General features: G+C 43.4%; 1 protein-coding gene across 6 annotated transcripts; it reads left to right on the top strand.

The window, feature by feature from the left end:
* Positions 1 to 4875: 4875 nt before the first annotated feature.
* Positions 4876 to 24881, top strand: OPTN (optineurin). 6 transcript variants are annotated; one of them, XM_037389206.1, is made up of 14 exons: positions 4876 to 5000; positions 5780 to 5959; positions 7804 to 8006; positions 10591 to 10746; positions 12090 to 12166; positions 14209 to 14340; positions 15452 to 15536; positions 18966 to 19081; positions 19761 to 19910; positions 20930 to 21023; positions 21683 to 21841; positions 22539 to 22669; positions 23602 to 23681; positions 23922 to 24881. In XM_037389206.1, the coding sequence occupies exons 2-14, from the start codon at positions 5794 to 5796 to the stop codon at positions 24041 to 24043; spliced, it is 1671 nt and encodes a 556-aa protein (XP_037245103.1). In that variant the 5' UTR covers positions 4876 to 5000; positions 5780 to 5793; the 3' UTR covers positions 24044 to 24881. The 6 variants fall into 6 exon arrangements, with proteins under 6 accessions (XP_037245103.1, XP_037245099.1, XP_037245104.1 ...); XM_037389202.1 differs by having other exon boundaries at positions 10588 to 10746; XM_037389204.1 differs by lacking the exon at positions 4876 to 5000 and adding an exon at positions 5001 to 5117 and having other exon boundaries at positions 10588 to 10746.
* Positions 24882 to 25124: the final 243 nt, after the last annotated feature.

Here is a 25124-nt window from a genome sequence, read left to right as displayed (position 1 = left end):
CGTGAGGGATTTTTGCCACAGTACTTTCAGAACAGAGGCTTCCTCAGACCTGTTCTGGCTTCATTTCTTCTTGCGGCTTTATAGAAGTAATGCAGATCCCCCCTACATGGAAACACTGAGGAGTCACTTCTTCCAAGAGGAGCATGCTGTGCTAGACAGACCACTGCTCTCCCTCAACAACAGGCACTGTCATTGCTCCTTGGCTAACCAAGACTTCTCCATCTGACCTGGAATCCTCATGTTTCATTTTCTTCTCTCCATGGTTCTCCAATTCCTTCTCAATAATATCCTAAAATAGTCTCACTTTTATTTTTTACCATCCTTAGGAAAAGTAAACCTCCCTCCCCCATCTCCTAGCCGTCGGTCACGTTTGCTCGTTGATCTGCCTGTGTTTTCCTGGCATGGCTGTGCTTGGCAGCAGTGCCACATTCCAAGAGCTTCAGACATTTTCTCAGTCTGCTGCCTTCTAGGTCCGAATTTCACACTCAGAAGAGAAAAAGAAAAGGGCAAAGATGCCTGTCTTTTTAAACAGTTGTGGTATTTCAGAGCTCCTGACCTGTTCAACCAACATTGATCTGGAAAGAGAACTGATGCCATCTATCGGAAAGAGAAAACAAGAACAGTCATCGGTTCGGCTTTTAGCTTTTGGGCACATTTATCCATTTTATTTTTTCCTTCCCTTTTATCATCAAGGGTGTAAGGACATAAAGAGCAGCACCTGCCGGCATGGAAGCTGTTGAGAGAAATGTACTGCTTCCTGAGTGGACACCAGTATCTGTTGAGTGGTCAAGAAAGGAGAAGACAGCCTGGGCATGGATCCTATTGTACCGTCAACGGCAGTTATTCCTCAGTCACAAGTCAGTTCACCTCTTCTGAACTGCCAGAGACAGAATCACAAAGCCACCAGACTTGTGGTTAACATTTTGCTCTTCCTCTCAGCGAAAAGGCTAAAGCATCTTACTGACAGGCAGAAAATTACTTTGTCATCAGGGCTACCAACACAGTGGAAATAGCGTGGAATACTTCTCATGGCTGATGCCCTTTCCAGACTGAGAATAAGTGAGGACGTTTTTGCCAGTTTGACTCCAATCGCTAAATTTATTAGAAAAGAACACTTCAGATAATATTTTTGACTGGTGATGAAATGAGTTAGTTTCAAGAAAGAAATCAGAGCTGCTTGGTGAGGAATTCCAGCATCTCAGCACAGACTGCAACTTATTTGAGGAAGGAAAAATCTGAAAAGGAAAACTGTTACATTACCATTTCTCTACATACCAGCAAGCTCCAAATCAGACCATCTAAAAGCTGTGCTAGAGATTTGCTCTTCAATGTCATTGCACAGGGATGTTATATAATCGCAGCTGTAAAAGAAGTTATCCATTCGGCTGTATGTGGGAGGGAAAGTGGCACATGACACATTGTATTAAACTGCACAGAATGGGCCAAAAGCAGTTAGCTAGATACATCCTTTGGCACTACCTTTGCTTCACGTATCCTGCCCACAACAGGGTTATCAGACTGAAAACATGATCTTGGGTCACTTTTTTTCTACTATTTTATTTCTGTCATTGCTTGGCTTCCTGGACTTCATATCAGATGATTCTTCCTTTGAAGGTAATAACAGTATCAATAGCAACAGGTTCAATACTGGACTGATAATGAAAACTTATGATCCCAAATTTAACATACCATCTGGTAATGGCAGATAAACATTCAGATCATACATCTGGCTTACATGCTCTTTGTAGTTGTTTTACTGTAGATGATAATCTAAGGTCTGACACTGTTTAACATAAATTTTACCAGCTGACTCTGAGCCCATGGTAGCATTTAGTTGTTGGGGAAAATGAATGCATTTCATTATCTTACTTCTCTCTAGGTTATGGTGACATTCATCATACAGTACTGCTGACTACAGAAGTTGGATGTACTTCATAGCATCCCTTCTCCCCCACTTAATCTGCTCTAAGCCTGCAAAGAACATATCTTTATGGTGTTTTCAAATTACCTGTCAATTGGAAATTAAGTTTAATCAGCAAATCTGAAGTCACAGCAAACACTCCAGCATTTTCTTTGGCAAGAAGCCCAAGTATTAACAAAGGGTAGTAGTCCTTCCATGGACCTGTAGATAGATACCTTGGTGGACAGAATAAAGCAAAGTCTCTTTAGGAACCTGAGCTGCTCAGAGGAAGCAATCCAGACTAGTGTAGCATACATTCATAGCGTCCTGAGAGAGAAGTCAGTCTTCAGGCTATGTCTGTACAGTATCTATAGGATCCTGGTCAAAATCAGGAGTTTCCAGCAGCTACCACAGCAACAGTCAGAAGCAAGAAGGCAATGCTGAGACTAGAAAAACAGGAAGAGCAGAGCCAACATAAGAGAGTCAAAGGCAGCATGAGTTCCACATAAGGCAGACAGATAGATGGATAAAACGTAAGCTTTATGTGTATATACGTGGAGATATATATAAAGAGATGTTCTTTGCATCAGAGCTTTCTGAAGTTCAAGCCTTCGTCCAGCTTTGTTTGATTCTCAGGGTTCAGCTCCTGGACAACTGCAGTTAACAGTATCCAAGCTGTTAGCTCAGGGCGATGTGAAGATAACTCAGCGCAACCTCCATCATTCCAGACTAAGCTGCATTATCTCACATTTGCTAGGGAGTAAGGGTGTGCACAAAGGCTCTTTCTACAGCTCAGCTGCCACAAGGAAATTTCCTAAGCAACTTGACTGAATCTGAGGCCTCAGACCCAAAGCTGACAGATGTCTGTTTTCACAAACGAATGTTATAGAGTGGTTTGGGGAAAGCTAGACAATTTTATACCTCTTGCCTCCAAATATTTACCATCTGTGCAGTACAGCATAAATAGATGAGCTACTTATAACTGAGCCCAGCAGCTCAGACTGCTCATCAGGAGAATTAGAACAAGTAAGTCTCCTTCTTTCACAGAGCCAACAAACACTCCACTCCTGTGTGTTACCCATAACCTGCAGAATGGACAGAACAAATTCGTCATGAGACACTGGTGAAAAAAGGATCTGAATAAAATAGGTGGGCCCAATTGTTTTCTCTGTTGTATTCCCACAAAGCTGATGTGTAACAAGAGCTTTGTGCAAACACTTTGATGCTCCTTAGGTAGAAGTAATTTTTCCTTTTATGTAAAAAACTTGAATTGCCTTTTTTAAAATTATTTTTCACAAGGCCTCTTTGGTTATTTCTCCCCCTTCCCTGTCCACAAGGACTTTAACGTTTCTTTGGCTTTTAAAAAAGCAAAATGTTTCATTGCAATTAGAATCAGACATACCACTTCTGATTCTAAGTAACCCCCTCCATTTTACAACTGCAAGCAAGGACTGTTCATGCATTTGGATCTCTTCAAACAACTGCAAGATACATAGATCTTACTGGCATCGAAGCACGCATCAAAACGCTAAACTGCTCACCCAAAACTTGGTATTTGCTGTGTAAATAAGATCTGTTCCCAAAAATTAATTCCGCGTACTAAAACCAGACCTGCGATTACTGGGGGGGGAACAGCTATCTAAAGTGTGATAAAATAACAAATGCTTCATTAAATTCCTCTGACAAGTAAAACCCAGTTGGTCTTTGCTGCTCTTCTTGACCTGCAGTAAGGTCTTGCAGTTTGAAAGAACTTAGCTCAGAGCTCAAATTAAAAGCCACAATGAGCTGCTCATATTTCTGTTCCTCATTCTCACAGAAGCTACCTTTATTGCCCTCTAAGTTCTATATGCTCCTGTCTAACGTACCAGCCATGGATGCAATGATGGGAGACAACAGTAGTTCAGAGATCACACTCCCTCAAGCTGAGAAGATCTCGGTGTACCTACAAAGAGTTGGGTTCCGCCTGCTAGCAGTCTAAGCAGAAAGCACATGGATTATGGGCTCAGTATACATAAATCTGCTACCGGACCTGTTCACCACACACAGGGGGTCCCATATATTTGCTGGTTTTATTTCTAGGGAGATTTGCAACCTGCACCCTCAGTTTGAATGCTGAAGTTCCTCAGCTGTAAAAGGATTGCCCCCTGGCAGTGTCCGCCACCCACCGCGGTGCCGTGCACCTCTCTCGCTCGTGCTGGGCAGTCCCTGGCTGTGGCACCTGGAGGGCAGCTGGGGAGACCAGTCTGCAGAAAGGCACAGTGTCACTGAACGGCAGGCAGCTCGCAACTAGGAGATAGGAAAGCAGCCGTTTCCAGATCAAAAAGAGTTTATTGCCAAGCCATGTGGTTATTTAATGAAAGATTGGTAACATCCATGTGGAAAGTTGACATTTCCGCTACAACGGTGCTTTCCTCATGTAAAACAAAGGGACCAAAATGGCATCGTCAGCCCTGTTACCTGGGAACAGGCGCTGCGGGGTACTGTCAGCCCCGCACGCTGCTGAGGACAGCCGCCAAGCGCCGGGACTGCGCGGGATGCGCGGGGCACCGTGCCACATCCAGCCCTGTGGCCGGGCAGCCACTCGGGGGCTGCGGCCCCACAGCGCGGCGAACCCCGTCCCGACGGATGCGATCCCGTGGCGATAACCAGGCAAGCGCCACGAGCCCTTGTCCCTCGCCTCGCACCTGCCACCCCGGCCCCCCGACAGGCCTGGCGCAGCCCCGCTCGGCCCCGCCGCATCATCTGCGCTGCCCTCGCTGCCTTCTCCCGCGGGGACCCACGGTTTCACCCCCGAGGGGCAGCATGCTCCCCGCGGGGCTGGCGGCCCTGCTTCTCCTGGGGGGCTGCTGCGGCTCCCGCGAGGCTGGCAGGCCCGGGCCCCCGGCGGGCACCGGCGGGTGTGTGAGGGGAGGGAGGCGCCGTGTGCGCGGGAGGGCGCTGGGACCCGAGGCCCGGCTCGGCACCGGCGAGAGCCCCGCCGCCTGCCCCGGCGGCGCGGAGCTGGGAATTCCCCGCGGCGGGGGAGGAGGCGGAGGCGGGGACGGCGGGGGGGGCAGTCAGCTGAGCCGGGCCGCCGCCGCCATGGGCGCGCCGTGACGGGGTGAGCGGGAGCGGCGGGGCTGCCCCTGCGGAGGGCCCGGCCCGGCCCGGCGCGGGGGGACGGCGGCCCTTTCCCTCGCCGTGGGCGGGCTCGCCCGGTGACTCGGCGGATCCCGGGATGGGCCTGCGGGGAGGGCGGGCCGCGCCGGGGAAGGACAAGCGGGGGAAGCTCCGGTTGGCGGCTCCCGGAGGCAGCCCCCGGGCCCGGGAAGGCGGGGGGCGCGGGTGTGCGTGCTGCGGCGGCTCGGAGCGGCCGTGTCCGGGCAGAGGCGGGTGCCGGCGCCTCGGCCTGCCCCGGTGGCGCGGCGGGGTGCCGCTGTGCGGGAGGGGGGGGAAAGGGGGACAAGAAAGTGAAAATGAAAGTTAAAAATCTGCGGGAACGGCACCTTGGCCTGCCGGGCGGCTCCCGGGCCTGTCAGGGCCGCCGGGCTGGCCGCGCTCCTCGGGGCAGGCCGGGGCTGCTGCGGGAGGGGGCGGCGGGCGGGAGCTGGGCCCGTCTTGGCCCCTTCCCGGGGGAAGTGGCTCGGGGGCGGGTGGGCCAGCCCGAGAGGCGGCTCGGGGCTCAGCTGCTTTAGCCCCGCAGGCCTGGGAGGGGTCGGTGGGACGTGGAGGTGCACGGACGCTCTGGTGTAGCGGGGTGGGAGAGACTGGAAGGTGCCTCTGTGTCATGGCTAAGATGTGTGGCTCGCTTGTCTCAATCAAATGAAGGTATAGTTATGTTTTCTTTATAAGCATTCATTGGGCAAGAAATCAACAGTTTTCTCTTTGCAAACCTTGTAGCAGAGGCTTCAGAGATGTCCAGCAAGTTGAAGAGCCATCCTGCTGAAAATGGAGGGCATCCCAAGAGTAAAATGGAAAACGGAATGGGCAGCGTGGCTGCCCCTGCCCTTAGTACCTACACGCCAGAAGAGATGGTACAACAGATGAAAGAGCTAATCACTGAGAACAACGAGCTAAAAGGTGAATGTGCACGTGGACTGGTCTTGAAATGCAAAAGCTCCAAGTCTCCTGTGTGGGGTGTTTTGTCCTATGAGTACGAATTCTGTGTTCATTTGCCCTTGCTGGATAACATTTTGTGTCTGGGTAGCATTCGCTGTATAAACAACTCTGCAAGCCCAGTCAGATAGCACACATCAAATTGAACCAGTAGGGAAGATGAGAGGGAGAACAGCCCAATGGGTGGGTTTTTTTGCTTTAGAATTATACATATAAGCAGTATAGCACTGTGTATTGTAGAAGGCAAGGTGAAAAATCTCTTGCTAAGATATGCTTTTTGCTCATCCCCCTCTAAAAGCTTTTTTTGGTGTGTATTTTAGGACTCTTAGTCAGTCTGTAATGGAGCTGCCCAACATTTTGCCATAGTTGCATCAGGAGGGATGGGTACTGCACAGTGCCCAGAACAGTCTGGGTTAGGATGCTGTCTGAAAGGAGCTGCATCCTCTCAGGCAGAGAGGGGAACTGGAGCAGGCTGTCGTGCACCGTCTGTAGTACAGACTATGAACATTTAGATGTGGCAGTACCTTGTATACTTCAGAAGGAAGTGGTGGCCACAGCAAGGTCTATCTGGGAGAAACGAGGAGGTTTCCCTGAAAATGCCTAATGATTTGAATCTTTCAGGTGAGATAGATTTGTTTCTGGATCCCAGGAGTTTAGGTGTCAGATATGATTTTTTTTTTTTTTTTCAAATAGATAAAGCGAAACACAAGGGATCTGGAAAGTTTCTCTGTAAAAGACAGAGGTACCTCACTGTTTATATGTCAACAGAGCATGAAGTCACGTATCTTGTGTGCTGTGATTTTACACTGGTTTTTAAATTCTACCTGAATAATTTTTGGACCTGGTCCAAGTTCTCTGCATTGGAGTCTCATGGATATTTGGCAGGAAAGTTGTTTCTAGAAGTACCTCCAGTATTTTGCTAAAAGGTCCTATATCATATAAGATAATGTTTCAGGGACCATATTTACAGCTGCTGTAACTCATACCTTGCAGAGTCATTCTCATTCTACATTTATTTATATAACCTGAAGAATTTGTGGGCAATTCATAATACCACATCCGGACATAATGGAAGTTATGGAAGATACAATGTATAAAATATTTTCAAGCAACTGGCTTTGAGTTTGTTGCTTTAAATAAAACAAGTCTGAAACGCTTAATCATTGACTCTTCCTAAAAAAATCTTGTGAGCATTTTGCAATAGTAAGACTGATGTTGTTGCATACTGACTTTGTTACATATGCATGGCTTTCTAGCCAGGGGGAACTGACTTTGACGTAACTTGTTGGTTATATTTTTTTTTAATACTTTCAATCAAATCTTAACCAAATATTCAAGTAAGGCATATTTGAGACATTTGATTTGATAACGTGTGTTTCCATGCAGTAATTTGCCAGTCTAGGATGTCTGTTTTCCCTACCAAGTCTCAGTAGTTTCAGAATCTCAGTTCAGTAGTTTTGTGTGGGTTGATCATGTAAATAACACACGCAGCAAGATAACAAGTACCTCTTGAGAACAATACTTCTTGCTTGTACTTCTTGGTTTAGGAATAAGTCAAGAAGTGGGAGAGTGTGGGCATGTGATTTCAGCAGTGGATTTAATGGTATTTATTATTGTGCTAACGGACTCTAATGTGTTTAGTTTTGGTTCAGTATTTAAGGTACACGAGAAGGAGGTCCACATTTCATACCCAGTTATGGCTAATCCATTTGATATTGAAGAATGCTGAGCTCAGTGTAGTGGAAATCTGCTGTTTCATTGATGGCGTATTAATGTGAATCAATATCTTGTCTCTGGCTGTCATTTAGAAGCCATGAAGTTGCATAACCAAGTTATGAAGGACCGATACGAGGAGCTTTCCATCTGGCGAGAGAAGCAGAAAGAAGAACGAGAATTTTACGAGTTAAAGTTTAAGGAGGCTAAGCAGTGCTTGCTAGCCAAGTGCATTGAAAATGAACAACTACAGCAACAACTTCAGAGCTTAAAGGAAAGAGAAGAAGGATCTGAAATAGTAAGTAAGGAATTGCTTGGATTAACGTGCTTTTGAATCAAAAGTCTGGAGTATTCAGTCCCTTCATCATAGTGGGAGGTTTGGAGACTTGTTAACGGATCCATTTTTACCATTATGCTCTAACAAGAGTTCTTGGCCTGACTTTTTTTATGAAGCGAGGTTTCTCAGAGTGTAGTAGCAGAAATCTCTGCCACACCTGTGGTAATTTACATTTGTAAATACTTTAATTAACAATAATAATAAACATTCTTGACATTATTTAACATCTTGACAATAATTAACATTTCTTGCTAACTTTTCTTTTCTTTTCTGTTGGGTATCTCTTGACTTTGTCCCTCCATTGCTCATTAGATTATCTATGTCTCGTGATTGTTTACTTTTTTAATTTGTGTTTCTGGGGAGAAGTTGACATGTAAGCAAAAACATGACCTGCCATCTATTTTTATTACTCATTCTCTCATGAAAGCTCTTTTACTGTGGTCAGATTAGATCTGGGCTTCTGCTGCCCCATTTGAGCCTGACTGAGCTTTCTCCGTCTGTCTTACCTTTGGCTCTGTAAGACATCATTTCTATTATTGCAGATGATTGCTTAGTAGCCAGGCAACATATTGCATGTAGGACCAAAGACATGTATGGACGAAGACTCTTAACATAAAACATGCTTTGTGTCCCATGTGGTCTTGTGAAGAGGTATTTAATGAGAAGTTTCAGGCAGAGCCAAACTGATGTATCCTGGTATCTGGTACACCCTGGACCCAGGTGGATTCTCTGTTGCCTGATGAAGGATGAGTGTATTAGCCTTTTTCTCAATGGAGACACTAGTAGACTCTCCTTTCCTCTCCTGACTGCCTATTTGATGGAACTCTGTAAGAATTTTTTTCAGCATGTAAACCAAAATTGGCTAGTGAGTTTAGAAGTTACAAGGGGGGAAGAAAGTCGTGTATAAACAATGTGATTGTATTGCTTACACAGTCTTTACAGACTAAAAGTTGTGTTTCGGGATTGTCAAGGAAACTCAGAATTTCATAAATCTGGAATAGTATTTAAGGGGAAGTAGAGAATTTATTCTGCCTCTACCTGTTTTAGAACTTCTTGCACTTTGAATGCTTAAAGTATATTATTGACAACCTGCTTGAGTAATCTAGCATTCAGAAAAGTAAAGATAAATCACTTTTAATTATCTCATTCCAAGAGCTTCATAGAGTAAGCCCTGGTTCTTCCCTGATTTTTGCAGTTTTATCAGTCAGTGGTAACTGTAATTTAAACAGCAGCGTTTTAATTTCTGATTATGATTTTCAGGCTGACAGTTCATTTAAGCCAAAATTGCATTCTCTCTTGAATGCCTTAGTTCTACTTTAATTCTTTTTCTTTTTTGAACTGTTTAGAAAAAGCATGAAAAAAATTCCTCTAACAAAAAGACTGATTTAAAATTAGTCAAATTTCTCTCACCACTGTGTTTTACTATTAACTGAGGTAGTCTGTAGTCCATTGCTGCCATTAAGTGACATCTCTGTTTCACTCGGAGTAAATCACAGACATACTGTGTTGCCTACCTTAGTGATGAACTAGCATTTATAGGAGGCTTTCTCTCAAAACCGTATCTCTGTTAGCACAGACTGCTGTAAAGCTCTTCTTCACTAGAGCCAACTATAATTGCATCCTCTTAACAGCATAAGCACAAAATCAGAGACAGCAGCAAGTCGGGTGGGTGGAGCGGTACTGTGGGATGAGAGACACTGTCAGCATAGCAAAAGTTTTTAGAATGCAGTTCAGACTCCAGGAATTGTCCAGAATTTACATTTATGGTATGTGGTGTAATAAAGCCATTACTAGGAGATGGAAAGCTCAGATTGGAAAATGATGAAGCAACAAACTCATAGGGAAGGTTTCATAATGGGGAGAGGCATTTAATGGAGAGAGAAAAAAATGAGGCTTCCTGGTTATGCAGAGGGTTAAGACTGACGATCCTGGGAAAGGAAAGAGGCAAAAGGTAAAGGAGACAGTCATGACTGGAAGGAGAGATTAAGTTTGTGGAGGATCTCTGAGGGACAGAGGCTTTGTGGAAGGGATATAGGACTGTGTGAAGGTCAGGGATACAGGGAGAGATACATACATGGAGATGGGGTACAGAGAAGCTATGTGGCGGGGAAAGGCTGAAAGGGGTATGTGGAGAAGCTCTCTGCCCACTGGTGTTTTCTCCCTAGAATCTTGGGTAGATTTGGAGAAAGAGGAATAAGGATATGGGTGAAAAAATACAGTCGTTCTGGACAATAATTCTGTAGGCTGGCTGAGACCCTGCATGGTAGTGAGAGGCATAGATTCAGGCAAAGATTTACATCCTAATATCTGTGCAATTAGAGATCAGACCTATGTTTTCCAGAAGCATGATGCTTATTGTTTGATTAATTTGGTTTCTCAGTCTAGTAGACCAGAATGTAGTTTAGGGATCTGTACAGTGGGCTTTTCCAGGCAAACCTAAATGGAGAAGAAGGGATGTGGGACACCGTTGTTATGTTCAGGCTCTGTGGTCCTTGCCTGGTGTTTCCTTTTGGTTGGCTAATGCAGGGTTGGTTTATCCCAGAAGGGCTGCAGGACTCCCGAGAAGGAAGCAAGGCAGCTGAAATCCCAGGTGCAGCGGCTCCAGGCTGAGAAGGCAGATCTGCTAGCCATCATTTCAGAACTGCAGGTCAAGCTGAACATCTCCTCAGCAGAGGATTCCTTTGTGGAGATTGGGATGAACGTAAGTGAAGGGAATAAAAAGAACACACTGACCTGCGGCCAGAAACTTTAGTTCCACCTTGATCCTCCTTTTTTGGCAAACAGAATTTTCTTCTCTCACCAGGCTAAATGATGAGGAAGTCAGGTCTGAGTGTAATTACAGTGACAATGTTTACTTGATGACATTCTACAGTGAGGTATTTAGCACCCTGTCTTCCTGTAGTAGAAAGGGTGAATCTATACCTGCGTTAATGAAAAGTCTTTATGCCTCTTAGAGAGGGAACAGCACACTGCCAGCAACAGCAGTAACACAAGATAGAGCGACAGTGGATTTGGGAGAAGATTTGCATGGTTGGACTCTGTGATCTTAAAGATCTTTTCCAAGTTAGAAGATTCTGTAGTCTCTTAGATTACCTGACATGGGTCACTTGTGTTTTACAAGATGTAGTAGTAAAGGAGTTTATTTTTGTCCTTCCACTTCCATGCTCAAAGTGAATTAATTGCATAGATAGCCTCCAACACACTAAAAATATTCTTTGGAAAAAACAATATGGTCCAGCAGGTGACTTTGGACTAATTCAAAATGTTAAGAGTCTTATCTTAGTCGGAATTCCTGGGAACCTGAGTGCTGTTTTGTTAAGGGGCAACACCTATGTACAGACAAGGGCATTTTCTTTTGAAAATGGGGCTCATTTTCTACTGACAGATACATAGAGATGCAGGCAAACCAAACTAAGTGCAAAGATTTAGAGTGTTCCCTAGAGGCACAAAAGTCTACTTTTTCTTCTGTTCCTGTATCTAAAAAACTTTCACAGGCAAAATGTGAAAATGTGTTTCTCTGCTATCTCCATAATAGCAGATCCCTCTCTGGAAAGTACAAGTGCAAAAAAAATTCAGGAGAATTTAATTAAAACTTGTTTGGAGTTGTTGAAGAAAACTTCAGACTGCAGGAAACCTTCAAGGATGCATTCTCCTTTTTTTGCTACAAATATTCTCCTTTGGGCTACAGATACCAAGGAGTGAGTTCTGTAGTGGGAAAGAAGAGTGGTTCTTTGGGGAGGCAGGAGACTTAAAGTCACCTGCAGTGATGGCTGTTGCTGTGTGGTGCCAGTTGTCTTTATAGAGGAGAGTGGCCATGGAAATCACTGATCAAAGAAGGCCAAATCTCATTGTTCCTCTCCTCTGATCAGTCTGGAAGAGATGCAGGGAAGTATTTATGAACTTCCAAACATGAAACGGATCATTTGTAGTTTTATTTAATTTTATTGCCATGATAGTAGTCTTCCTTGTTTTTCTTCCTTAAGTAAATAAAAATGTCCCCTGCTTAGTCCAAATACCAAGCTAATAGTGTTTTTTCTTTCCTAGGAAGGAGAAATAAATAGAACTGCAAAGGAACATCAAGGGAATAGTGGTGAAATGACCAGTAACCTTGCAATCTACGTGTACGTAGGTTCTTGTGTGATTATGATTTAGACACAGACAATGTGTTTTGTTTCCAATATGAGGGAACTTTTTTCTATGAGGAATGAACTAGAAAATCCTGTTTTTCTGTGGCCTTGCATCCTTCCTACCATGTCAGAAAGACCCTCAGCTGTCTGACATTTTTGCTTCCAATCTTCACTAGTTGACAAGAGGGAATGCATGTTCTGGCCAGTTGGCCAGGCATTTATGTACATGCTGACTTGCCAACCTTTCAGGCTTCAGCCAAACAGAAAAGATAGAGGCTGCAGGGACTCCCTCCCTTCTAGTCACTGGAGATCATTTAATAGAGTATCTGTCCTCTACCCAATTAAAATGATGTTGGTAAGAATCAGAGGTCTTGTAGTTTCCACATCTGAACCTGTCTGTTCTGGTTGCGTGTGATTGGTGTAAAGCGTATCACGGTGGAGTAGACAGACACTGCAATAACATAGTTCTTATTTTTCAGGTTACTAGGCTTAAGATATCAGCATTCTGTTTAGGTTACCTCTCAAAATTTGATCTTTACATCAGCTCCAGGCCACAAGGGACTTTCTTGCCCCTAGCTGAACCTTTACTCCTTATGGACATAGACAGCTGATACTATTAAACTTTCCATTTTGGATACGGCTCAATTTAGCAGCTAGATGGTTGTGGCTGAACTCTTGTAATTACTTTGTGGCCTTTGCTTTTCGAAGGAAAGGATATAGAAAATGCTAAGGGCACAACAGCCCAGAAAGCTATGCTATATGTATAGCTTGTCACTCTGTCGCTGCAAGGGAGAGCAGCATTTTAATGTAGTGACATAGAAAAGTTGTCACTCAGTGTGCAGTTAAGAAGTGCAAGTGTTGGAGGGGGAGGAGTTACAGTCATGGATGAAACCGAGAGAGTCGCTGACTGCAGACCAGGCTGCAGGTATTAAGCTTGTCATTAGTGGTAGCTTGAGAACGCTGACTATGAGAAGACATTCTCTGTGGGGTTTGCTTCCCTTTGATGAGTATCTGGGCCATATCTTCAAGAACAGGGGCATATGTACCTCTGAAAATATTTCCTGTGTCACTACGTGTCTTTGTCCAGCATTGAAACTTTAGACAGGTGCTGTTAACAGGTTCAAAGAAATGTGATATACTCAGGACGGGTTTATTTCTGTAAGAGTAGAACTGTGCACTAAAAATCCCCTGATAAAAGTTATTTACTTAAAATATCCTGGCTGCACACTGTCTTTGGGGTATTGAATTTTGCTCACCAAAGATTTCTAGCTCTCATGAGCACATAGAAGACTGCGCTTTACTTTCTTTTCTGAACTACAAAAGCAAAGTTTTAAACACATGCTGGTTTACAGCTGAGCTTCTGAAATGTACAGTGTATATAACCTGCGTATCTTGCCGTATATGTATGGGAATTTGATTTTCTGTCTAGACAGACATACAAATGGAGGGAATGAAATACAGTATTTTATTTACCTTATTTTTCAGATAGTTTTGGTTCACTTTTACATTAGCATAATGCAATTTTGAAAAGAGCAATAGAATTATGAGGGAGGTGAAACACGAGATTTTTTTCTGAAAAAAGCCATTGGTCTGATGACCATTTTTAGTGAAATGTGCCTTTTTTTCTGGAAAGCAATGTAATGGGGTAAGAAATGTTGCATGTTTCATTGGAAGAAAATGTTATTTTGGGAACAGACAGCAGCACTTTGCAGAAGGGGCTGCAAAGTAGGTCAGAATAAATGCACTGGTTTTTGTATTGTCTTCACTGCTTTTGTTTTGCTTGCTTAAGTACTAGATTCTTCCCCCAGATTGAAGGGCACTGTCTGAGCACTGCGCAAAGCAAGGACTGCATTTGCTTGCATGGGGACTGTGGTTAGCAGTGTTGGTTCTTGGGAATGAGCCCCTTGCTCACAGTGTTGGTTTTCAGCACTGTGTGAAATGGTGGCCTCTCAGACTAGATCCCAGAATTAGGGATAAGGGAGTGCTCTAGTAAAATCATAGCTTTTGTTATTTACATCTGGTTTGGTTTGAATCAGGAGCAAACCTGCAGATGAATCTAAGAATTTGGAGTCTGAGGAGCTAACTGTGAGCCAGCTGCTCTGCTGCCTTAGAAATGAAACTCAGAAGAGGGAAAAACTTGAGAAGGCTCTGCAGGATCACAAAGAGAGGTATGGAGTAGGTGCATTCTAACATTTAGAGCTGTTTTCTTTCAGGGCTGCTGCAACTACCAAGGCTGTGGCTAATCAGAGGCACACTGAAATATCAGTGTGACCTGGATGGGGAATTTCCCAAGCACTCAGTAGTAATAACTTATTTTTGTGGTAGTCATGTGGTTTATCCCTGTTAGGTTCTCTTCTGTGGCCAGAAGAGTTTCCATGTTTTATTATTATTTCCTATAGCACCACAGATCAAGACAAATTACCCACTTATCCTTGGGTCTGAACTTTCCCCAGGTTATGTCAGAACGATATAATGACTAGTTGAGCATGTTCTTTCCACTCCCTCTTCCATAGTTATTTGTTTTTGTATGAATCATCTGCATGTGAGGCCTTAAGCAAATCACTATGTATAAAACGGGGATTACAGTCTTCATGATATCGACAGGCTACATTTAGCAATGTGTGAGCTTGCAAAAGCTCCTTAGAAATGTCTAAAACAAATTTAATTCCAGACTTGCCTAAGAGAGAGTTTTTCCCAGTGAGATGTACATGAGGGTCTGTTTCAGTTCAGTTATATTGCTGTAAATTGCCATGACTGTTCAGGTGTGGAAAATTGCCTAAGCAGTAGCTGTTCCAAATCCCCGCTTCGCAGAGACAGAGAAAGACTTCCTGGACATTATCTGCTATGAAAGGTTGGTGTCGTGGTAATTGCTTCTACATGGTCTTCCTAGAAAAGGTAATGGGCCATAACCAAAGGATTCTTAGAAATCTCAGCCTCTGAAAATATCAAAGGAAAATAGAGGCAGTATTAATTACTGGATTCAGTGAAAAGACTGACCCATTTCCAAAGAGTTGGAAGTTTTGGACTGTACCCAAAGATTGGTCACTGTCCTTCACCACACCTGCAGACTTATTTATCCATTTTCATTAAATATACATGCTGGGTGTCCTCTGTTCTTCAGGAACCCTGTGATTTTGCAGGCTTTCCTGCATGTCTGTGCTTTTGTTTGTGGCTGTGATGTTAGAAAAAGGCTACACCACTTGCATGAAATCCTTGAATAGGCACAATCTCACTCCAAATATAGGCCAAATCCATCATTATTGGCTCCTTCTGTTCCAGACTCTCAAAGCTGGAGAAGGAAACCAGCAACTGCCTGGAGAGTGGGACACAAACTGCACAGGAAGAAGAGGAGAGTTCAGAGGCTGTAAGTACATGTCCTCCTGAGCTGAAATTTAACAACATACAGCTTACTAGTTGAAGCCAGCAACCTCAGGGACTACATTTCCACTTGCACTCAGGGAGCAAGGGGCAAATATCCTGCACAGGATATGGCAGTGAATTTTGAACCCTTCAGTCCATATCTCAGAGGTGGTTCCAAAGTACACCAGCCACCAAAAAGAGATGAGATTGGTGGCCAAGAATTAGGGAGGCATGGCATAACTGCAGGTTTACCTCATTATCCTGGCCACACTCGCTAAACAGAGTGAGATGCAGTCATTTCTAGCTCCAGAAAGTCTTCTAGACTGAGTTAATTTCCTCACAGCTGTCTAGGTTAGCTTTTGGATCAGAATCCAGTGACGGCATACTGTCAAACAGACTTTAAATGTGGAGCTCATATGGCACCTGGTTTGGGGTTTTTTCATGGTTTTGGTGGGATGTATTACAATGGTGGTGCATAACTGTCTTGGATCAAGAGACAGTTCCAGGCAAAATCAGTCTGGGTGTTTGCAATTAAGGGTGTGATCCAACAACTGGATGTTGGGGTTGGGATTCAGCTCCACATCCAGACACCTAAATTTATGTGCCTACGGCTGTAAGCCTCTCTATGTGAGTATGCATGGAAACTCCCATAGCAGAGGAGATCCCTTCAGATTCAGCGCAACTGCCTAATACAGGCATCTAGGAGTGAGTGCCTTTATATGAGGTTGAGGTAGTGTGGATTATCTGACAAGCTGCTGCATGGGGCTAGCAAATACGCTATGGGATCTGCTGGAGACCTGTGCCCTTCTGAAGGCCAGGACAAGTATTTTAGGGCAGGGCTGGCTTGGTTAAACAAGAAGACCAGTTTGCAGTCAGGCCAAGAGATGTCCTTTCTAGGGAAAGCAGATGATGTCTCAGTTAATTCTTTCCAGTATTTTTATCTCAACTTTGCCTGAGTTACAGCTTGAGCCAGATGCTCCTCATCTAAGTGCTGATATTGAGGTCAGCATAGTTACACGCTTGTGATGGCAGTTGTTCCCATTTATATGCTGGTAGGTTTCTTCAGGGGGCTCTTGTCAGCAGAGCTTAAGTTATCTGCTCCCATTGTAAAATGTAGATCTTTAATGAAACAACGTGAGGGTGCAGCATGGACCATTTTTGAGGGCTCTGCATTTGGAGACATCCTGGGAGAGAGGGAAGTTTTCCAAACCTGCTTTGGCCCTGGAGAGTGAGAAGTGGCTGGGGAAGAAGAGGCTAGAGCACATCCTCTGCCAAACAGCAGCTAGACACTAACCTCAGCCAGGTCTCCTGAGATGAGTTAACTGCAGTTATTGCTCTGCCTTTCCTGGGAGGCTGCTTGAAAGCTTCCCAGAAGCAGAGATCTAGGAGGCTATGATTTAGGTGTTGCTCCTTTCCTGGGCCGGGTAAGAGATGTGTGTTGGGGAGACACAGTCTGTACTGTGGGATGGGATTTTTTTGAGTCGGGTTAGCCTTTTCTTTCAGCGAGGCTGACAGACTTGCTTTCCAGAAGCATGGATTGATTGTGTTCCAATTAAGTAAAATCTCTTGAATTACAATGGCTTTCACCAGGAACCAAGAATTCACAGCCCAGCTTCATTAGAAGTCAGACTCTTGCAAGTGATACATGGTTTCATTTGTTGACGTGTTTTCTGTTAAGGCAGTTTCTACTGATATATAATTTTCTGCAAATTGAAATGCCATCACCTTACAGAAATCAGTACTTTCGTCTGTGAGTGTGATTGGATTAGCTGGATTGCTGCTTAATTTAATGGCTTGTTTTGCAGCTATGATGGTAGATAGAGAAAGTGTAGTGCAATGTGCTTTGTGAGTATTTACACCATTATGTTCAGTCCCTTTTTCTTGGTACGACTGGTGAATGATTTTAGCTCAGGCAGCTTGTGGAGAGTGTCCTCAGCCACATCTGTGAGTAGACAATTGTGTTCTGCCTGCCTCAGTCACACTGGCTGTGCTCCACATTTCTGCTCTGAGATGAAAACTGGAAATGTTCATGTGTCATCATGGATGGACAACTTCTCTTGCTTCAGTTTCCTGGGGTAGTGATGGACTTTCACTGTCAGAAAACTGGAGCTTTTCTTCAAGGAAATAGAACAGCAGCATGCTCTTGACACACTTGGTATCTTTCTAGCCACAGCCACCCAGCTCATTCCCAAGCTGGACTGAAGACTTTCCATATCTTTAATAAGATATTATCAGTGAAAATTACAGTACTAGGGACAATTAAACTGATGCTAGCATGATGAAAAGATTCAGGTGCTTCTTTAGGAAAACTCCAGGATGTACCTCCAGAGACTACAAACCAGCAGGAATCACAGGTTTAATGCCTTCTAGAGTGGGGATATATTTTAAGAATTGAAACTCTGAGGTGTCCTGTGTGTCTTTGGTTGGAGGAGAACCCAGCTGCTGTTTCTTTCCTCCTTTTGTTTTTTGCCTACCTTTAGGATCCTTCAGTGATCTTCCTGTGGTCTGAAGGTCAAATGAAAGGGCCAGAAACTCATAAGAAAACTGATTACAGTTGCACTAGAAATAATCTTGATTTGCAAAGTTGATTTATGAATGCATGGTAACAGAGTTACCATCTGGGGTTGTACTTTCTCTTTCAAAAAGTCAAGAACTGAAGTCTTCCAGACTCATGGTTCTCATGTATGTGGCATAGGAGAGGCTGGTTGGTATATGTAGGGGGAGTGCCAGTTGGCTGGAGGGGTTTCATGTGAATTGAAATAAATTACAGTGCATAAAACCTTCCGTGTTCTTTGTTTTCTGCCCAAAACCAGAATGGAGAAAACTAGAATGGAAGGAATAATGCCAGTGCAGGATATAACTGGGAGTAGAAAGTCTTAAGGATTTCATCTGCCTCATCTACTTCCAAACTGCTGCATCTGATCTGCAACTGCTGTCATGCCTCTTTCTAAAGAGCACACTGATGCTAGCAGACTGGAAGCCTACCTAGGGATAGATGGTTTATGTTTCTCTGACAGACTGTAACTGTTGCTCAGAGGAGTGGCACAAATCACCAAGTCTGTCTGCTTTTCTCATGTGTTTTAAATGGTGAACTCTTGGGAAAGAAAATGTAGATGTGTTTCCCATCTGCATGAGGTGTACTCTCGCCAGTGCTGGAAAGTCTGTAGTAGTGTTGTCTTTGAGTCACCTGGATTTTATGAAAGTGTTAAGTCAGAATGGGGTTCTGCTATATTTAGGATTAATTGGTAATTGTGAAGCCTTGGGGACAGGGCTGTTTTACTGAGTATAGACTATAACAGCACACACTGACTTGGGCTGCTTTCTCTGGAGGAGGAATGATACTTCCTTCCTCCTGCTTAGATCTCTTAGGCTACAACTTTGCTAATCTTGAATTTTCCATTTGTAATTTTCTTTTTTTTTTTCCCCCTAAAAGGTTGGCAGTGAAGTAGAAAACCTGAATTTGCAAGTGTGTGCTCTGTTTAAAGAGCTTCAGGAAGCCCATGAGAAGTTAAAAGAAGCAGAATTGATTCAGAAGAAGCTTCAAGAAAAGTAAGGTTCAGAAGAACAAAAGCTCTGCCGTGACACACAGTATATACTTGTATGACAACTCCCACCTTGGGAAACTTACCAGCTCTGCAAATGCCAACTTAAATATCTGTTTCACAGAAATGCTGTAAAAGATTGGTCCTTCTTTTTAAGTGGAGATGAAAGTACAGAAATACAGTAATTGTCAGAAAATCTGAGCTGCCAGCCTAGTTCTACAAATAGAACCCCAGTGCCTTGAATTTCGAGATTTGGATTTTAACCCTTCCTGATATAAAGGCAAATCTTTCCTGTTTTCTGCTTCACATAATCAGTCCCTGCTCTAGTCTTAGAGGAAGAAGCAAAGGGACTTGGTTATGACCCCTTTCACAGGAACCGTCTGTGCTTTTGAAGACCAGTTGAGTAGGTTGCAAAAAGTGATTACAAGACCCTCAGTTTAGCTGCTTAGTTTTCTGTCAAATTCCAGTTCTTTGAGATTTGTAGTAGTAAGAAAGTAAGTGTGGGTTTCAGTATCTTTTTTTTCTCATGGTTGTGTATAGATTCATTATTGACTTTCTTTGGTCTTCATCAAAATAAACCTTTAAAGTGAACCACACAAAGATTCTTTTTGTAATATGCCTAGTGTGCCAAATCTATCAGGAAAAGGTGAACAGGAGAGATCAACCTTTTTTCCTTCTTCTTTCAGGTGCCAAGCACTGGAAAGAAAAAGCTCAGCTGCTGCATCGGAATTGGAGGAGAAGCAGCAGCTAATATACACCAACAAGAAGCTGGAACTTCAAGTGGAGAGCATGCAAGCACAGGTCAAGTTGGAACAAGCCAAGACGCATGAAGAAAAGTGAGTATGACTTGTGTTTATATTCCAGGGAGGTATTGTCAGTGAGGAAGAGTAGTCCAAGGGAACCTTGCCAAAAGGGAATCGGATTGAAAATACTAGTTTTGTATTCTTTTGAAACCATGTTATGTTTGTAGAGTCTGAACTAGAAACCTGCATTTGCCTCATAATCTACGTCACTTTGAATTTGGAGTCTCCACATTAGGCCCAAACTGTATTCTTTCTTCTACTGAACACCTCGCATAGGAAAATTTGAGCTATAAGCTCTGACTTGTATCTTCCTTTTGTCAAAAAGCCAAAGGTGGAATACACTCAGGTATAACCTACAAGCAGAGGAAGCAGAAAAGTGACAGCAGCTGTCCCGCTGACTAGCAGGGGTAAATGTGTCCACGTCTTGGAGGGTGGGGACAAGTCAGGTGGTGACAGTGGTGGGAAAGTGACATTAATGAAGAGGTCTGCAGTCCCTGCAGTATATTTGCAGTAAGCGTGCAGTGAAGCTGAGGTAAAGAGCCTTACTGTTTGCTCTGGCTCCCTGCTCCCTTTCATGTGCAGTCCATGTAAGGAGCATGAAAATGTCAGTCCAAGCTGAACTTCCTGAAGGACCTGTCTTCAGCTGCTGGAGAAGCTGCTCGTTATCTTTGGAGTCTGTGTCTGGTTCTTCTGATCGTTTCTCCTTCTCTTGAAGTCTCTTGAGTCAAGACTTGAATGTCTTCCTAAGAGAGGTGTTACATTTTGAACAGAATTTGTGAGTTTGATATAAAAATATTGGGTGATGGATTCTTCAACATTAAACACAGATGATCAGTAAGGACATTTGTTTGGACTCAGTCCCTGGATAGAGCAGCACACAACTCATTGGAAGAGAGGTGTTGAGACATGGAGAATGATTTTTTTCTCATCAGAAATGCAGACTGATTGGCAAGGAACCGGTGGTAGCTTTTTTCTAAATTCTAACAGATATTTTGGATTTCAAGTAATTTTTAAGTGTTTCAAACTTTCACCTCTTTTCTTGTCATAAACAGGGCAAGATATAGTAGCTTGCAGGATGCATATAACAAACTCCTTTCTGAACTCACTGAGGCAATGAAAACAATCGATGAAATGAAAATCAAAGAGGTAAACTCACCAGAAGAAGAAATCATAATTAATTAGGGGGGAGCGGGAAGGGGATGGAAGACTGCATCTAGGAACAAATTTGGGCAGGAAACAAGAGTCATGCCTTCCATATAATATAGCAGGCAACATAGCAGCATTGCTCTGATAAACCTAGAACCTGTGCTGTCAGTTAAAGAAAACTTTATCCACACATCAGTACTTCCATGGTGTTTTCTAGTTAAGGTTTAACCTGAGTGCAGTGTGGAGTCCAGTCCTTGGAGATCATTGATATGCAAAGGCATATAGGTGTTCCTGCAGCATTCTTTGTAGCTGTGGGAAGGCAGACCTCCAAATATTTTTGTAAACTTAAATAGAATGGCTGTCACAGTGAGGTCTTGTTCATAACTGAGGCTCCGTGGAAGTGCCAGATTCTTCTGTATAATTTTGGAAAGTGGGAAACATCCTCTGCAGTGTCCATTAGAGAGTTCTCTTTTAACTTCATACAATGTAGTTTGAAAGCTCAGAACTATTCTTTAAAATAAAATACCAGTCACCACTGCTGTCTTCCTTTGATGACCAAATTGGAAGGTTTCCAAGGGCAGGAGGAGTAAGAAGCAAACTTTCATTTCAAGCAGGGTTGTATTCTGAGTTCATCTCATAATCATAGTTCTTCCTTGCAGCTGGACAGAGTGGATAGAGTTGTGGTGGAACAAATGAATGCAAAGGTGGAGCTGGCAGAACAAGCCCTTGCAGCAAAGCAGCTCCAGATAGATGAAATGAAGCAGATAATTACTAAGCAAGAGGAGGACCTTGAAACTATGGCAGTGCTCCGTGCTCAGGTATTGGCTCTTCTTCAGAAATTGGCTAGTTCCCCCCCACCAATATTCAGACACTGGGAGGAGGTATTTAATGGCTCACTCTGGAATACTGAATACATTTCCTCAATTCCAAAGCATAACGCCCTTACTCAGCCTGCCTTGCAGATCCCTAGAGAGCCTTTACCACCATATCTTAACATTCTGTAGGAGGAACTGCGTATGCTGGAGTCTGGCACAACAAACAAAAGTTGAGAATAGATTTGTATTTAAAACCACTGTCTTAAGAATCTCTGCATATGTTTTAGAGATGATTTTACTCAAACCAGTGTGTGTAAACAGTGATTATAAAGGGTCTGCCTCACATTAAAGGCACATAACTGGCATCTTGGCCTGGTTCCACTGTCTGTGCCACAGATTTGTCTGTGTCATCAGTCAAGTCACCCCCTCACTGCTTGTCTGTGCCTCCTTTCTGCCTCTGTAACAGCAGAGGGCAATAGCACCGGCCCAGATAAGACACCTGAAGTATTTTAAACAGAATCCAGAAACTACTAAGTCTTCTTCACCTTGTAAGTAGTACAGGTCTTCGCTTTGCAGTGTGTAGGTGCTGCAGGAGTGTTTTGAGTAGATTCAGGCTATGATACAAATCTGCCGTTTTGGCATAGGACTATGGTTCGGTCTAAGTTACAAATTCTCAGCATGATTTCATTTCTCTGCTCAGATGGAGGTTTATTGTTCTGATTTCCATGCTGAGAGGGCAGCAAGAGAAAAGATCCATGAGGAGAAGGAGCAGTTGGCTGTCCAGCTGGCATACCTGCTAAAAGAGCAGCAAAACCTTGAAGATCTTGGCCGGTGAGAACAGACTTTGGCTGAGCTGCCTTTAGACTGTCTTGTTACCCTATGTGCTGGAGTGACTAACATTGTCTTGTAGCATCTCAGTAGAAAGGCAAACAGCTTTGCAAACATTCATTTCTTGGTTAATTTGAATTTTAAAAGACAAAAAAAAAAAGAAGAATTGGCTGACTTTTAATTTTGTGATAGGATCTCTGTAAAGTGTATTAGTTCTTACTTGGGTGCCTTAGCAAGTTTTCACTTTGGATGATTCATGCTTGGTAAATTCTCCCTGCTGATTCATGTGAGTTTCTTTGGGTTCTGCCCTCAATTTTACTGGTGAACCTGCAGCTAAGCTTGCTGCATTTGTGCCCCGGATATCTGCTGCTTCTGCAGGTGGCAGTGGTGAGTACCCATAGTTTCAGGTACTGTGATCCCCTGGAATTGCACCATTTTAGCACTCTTAGCTGTAGAAGAGAAAAAAGAAATATTAACCATGTGTCCTCAACTCATGTTGTGGAAGCCACGGGTACAGGAAGAGTGCCTAGAATTTGAAGAATCGAGTTACATTTTGCATTAGCTGTACACTGAACCCTTTTTCTGATGTTACTTGCTTTTCTACTTAGTAAAATTTGCAGTTTGCCCTGAATAACTAGAGTCCTTGGAGTTTTCCAGAGGAGCACGCCCCAGATCCCTAGGTGTGTAGCTGCCCAAATCCTGCTGGTGTCAATTGTGTGACCCTGATTTCAGCAGAACCCTGGCATGATCTCACAAAGCAGCAGCGTTTCAGCGTCCTGTTTCTGAGCAGCAGTTGTGAACTGAATGCATGACCAGTTGACATGATTTACTTGCAAATCCTTTATTTTTAATCATCTTACCTTTTCTGGAGACAAAAGGAAGACACCTTTTGCTGAGTCTTTTTTCAGAGCCCTTGACTTACTTATTCTTTGCAGAAACTCTTTGGCGGAGATGCAGAATCGTCATGGAGCCAGGGCACCAGATCGGGAGCACTCACCTCGTCTTGTCCAAAGAGGTACAGTAAGCAACCCCTCCAGCTCACGGGGCCAGGGCCTGCTGTGTTCAGTTTAAAAGAGCTTTGCTTGGCTGCAGGCAGCTCCCCACCTCCCCTGTGGCTATTTTGGCAACTGGGTAGCCGCAGAGAGCGCGATTGTCTGACTGTTAGGAGCAAGCCAGTCCTCTTTCAACCACTCCACAGAAAGGGTGGAAAAATCAAGTAGTATAACAGGTAGTTATTTGTCTTCTTTGCTTGCAGGAACTGGTAGTCAAGACTGGCCAGAGCAGCGGAATATCTCAATGTATTCATGTCCCAAATGTGAAGAAATTCTACCTGATTTGGACACACTGCAGATTCACGTTATGGACTGTATTAATTGATGCCCTCCAATTCTTCATCTTCTGGAATTTCACCTGCCACTTTTTTTTTTTTTTCTTCCTGCTCAAATAACACTCAGCTGTACATCCCATGAAGGAGGTTTTCAGGGTTTTTCTCATTAATTCAATGGGAAAAAGGGTAAAATACCTACCCTGCCTTGTACTCACTCATCTCTTTTTAATCTGCTTTAGGAAAATAATTTTTATAGGTTAACAGCATGGATGGGTTAAAGAACTCCCGGTGCTGCTATGAAATCTTGAAGGAACATTCCCCTGATGAGCTATACTCTTACAGCTAGCCCACAGAATGGGGCTGAATCGCTGAAGTCAGAAGGGATATGGGATATATGCTGATCAAGTGAAAGTACTGTGAGCCTGTAAATACTTCTGTCTTGTATACTATATATATCAGGAAACTAATACGTTAAAAAAGCTGTTTGAGAAGCTTTCAGCAAAATGGAGTAGTGTTGTATTCATTGAGCATTTGAAATGAACCCTACTCTTTCTCCAGATGGCATTTTTATTGCTGCCCTTGTGACCATACTAATCTGATGTTAAATTTTTGATGGCTTATGTAACTTGTTGCTTTAGCCAGATGTGGGTAAGGTTTAAAACAGATCATTTAGGTCTGATACATGTAGCTGCTGGTGTGCCCAAGTCACCTGGTTTTATAGAACTGTTTATTTTCAAGGTGTTGTCTTGATTCTTCTTAATTATAATATTCATTTGAATCTGTACAGTATTGTGCTAGAAAGCGCTGAGATGGATGTAACCTAATTTAAAAAGAGGAGTATAATGGATTTTCACATGTCAAAATAAATCTGTTGCAAGTATAAAATTATCTATGCTTGTGAATACTTCGAAGGTGAAACATGATTGCAAATACCTATGGCTGATGAGCTCGCATAGAAAGAACCATAGTGTATTAGTTCTGTTCTTGCTCTCCCTGGTGTTTTTATCTCAACAAAGAAGCAGTTCTGAACTTGCCATTGCATAAGGGAGGAAAATACTCAACCCTTAACAAAATATGAACTAGCATGAATGCCAGGAAACCACCCAAGCAAATTGCTGGGATCCATGCAAA

Source organism: Falco rusticolus, chromosome 5 (assembly GCF_015220075.1).
Source record: "Falco rusticolus isolate bFalRus1 chromosome 5, bFalRus1.pri, whole genome shotgun sequence".
Classification (NCBI taxonomy): Eukaryota; Metazoa; Chordata; class Aves; order Falconiformes; family Falconidae; genus Falco; species Falco rusticolus.
This window is presented reverse-complemented; position numbering and strand designations above follow the sequence as displayed.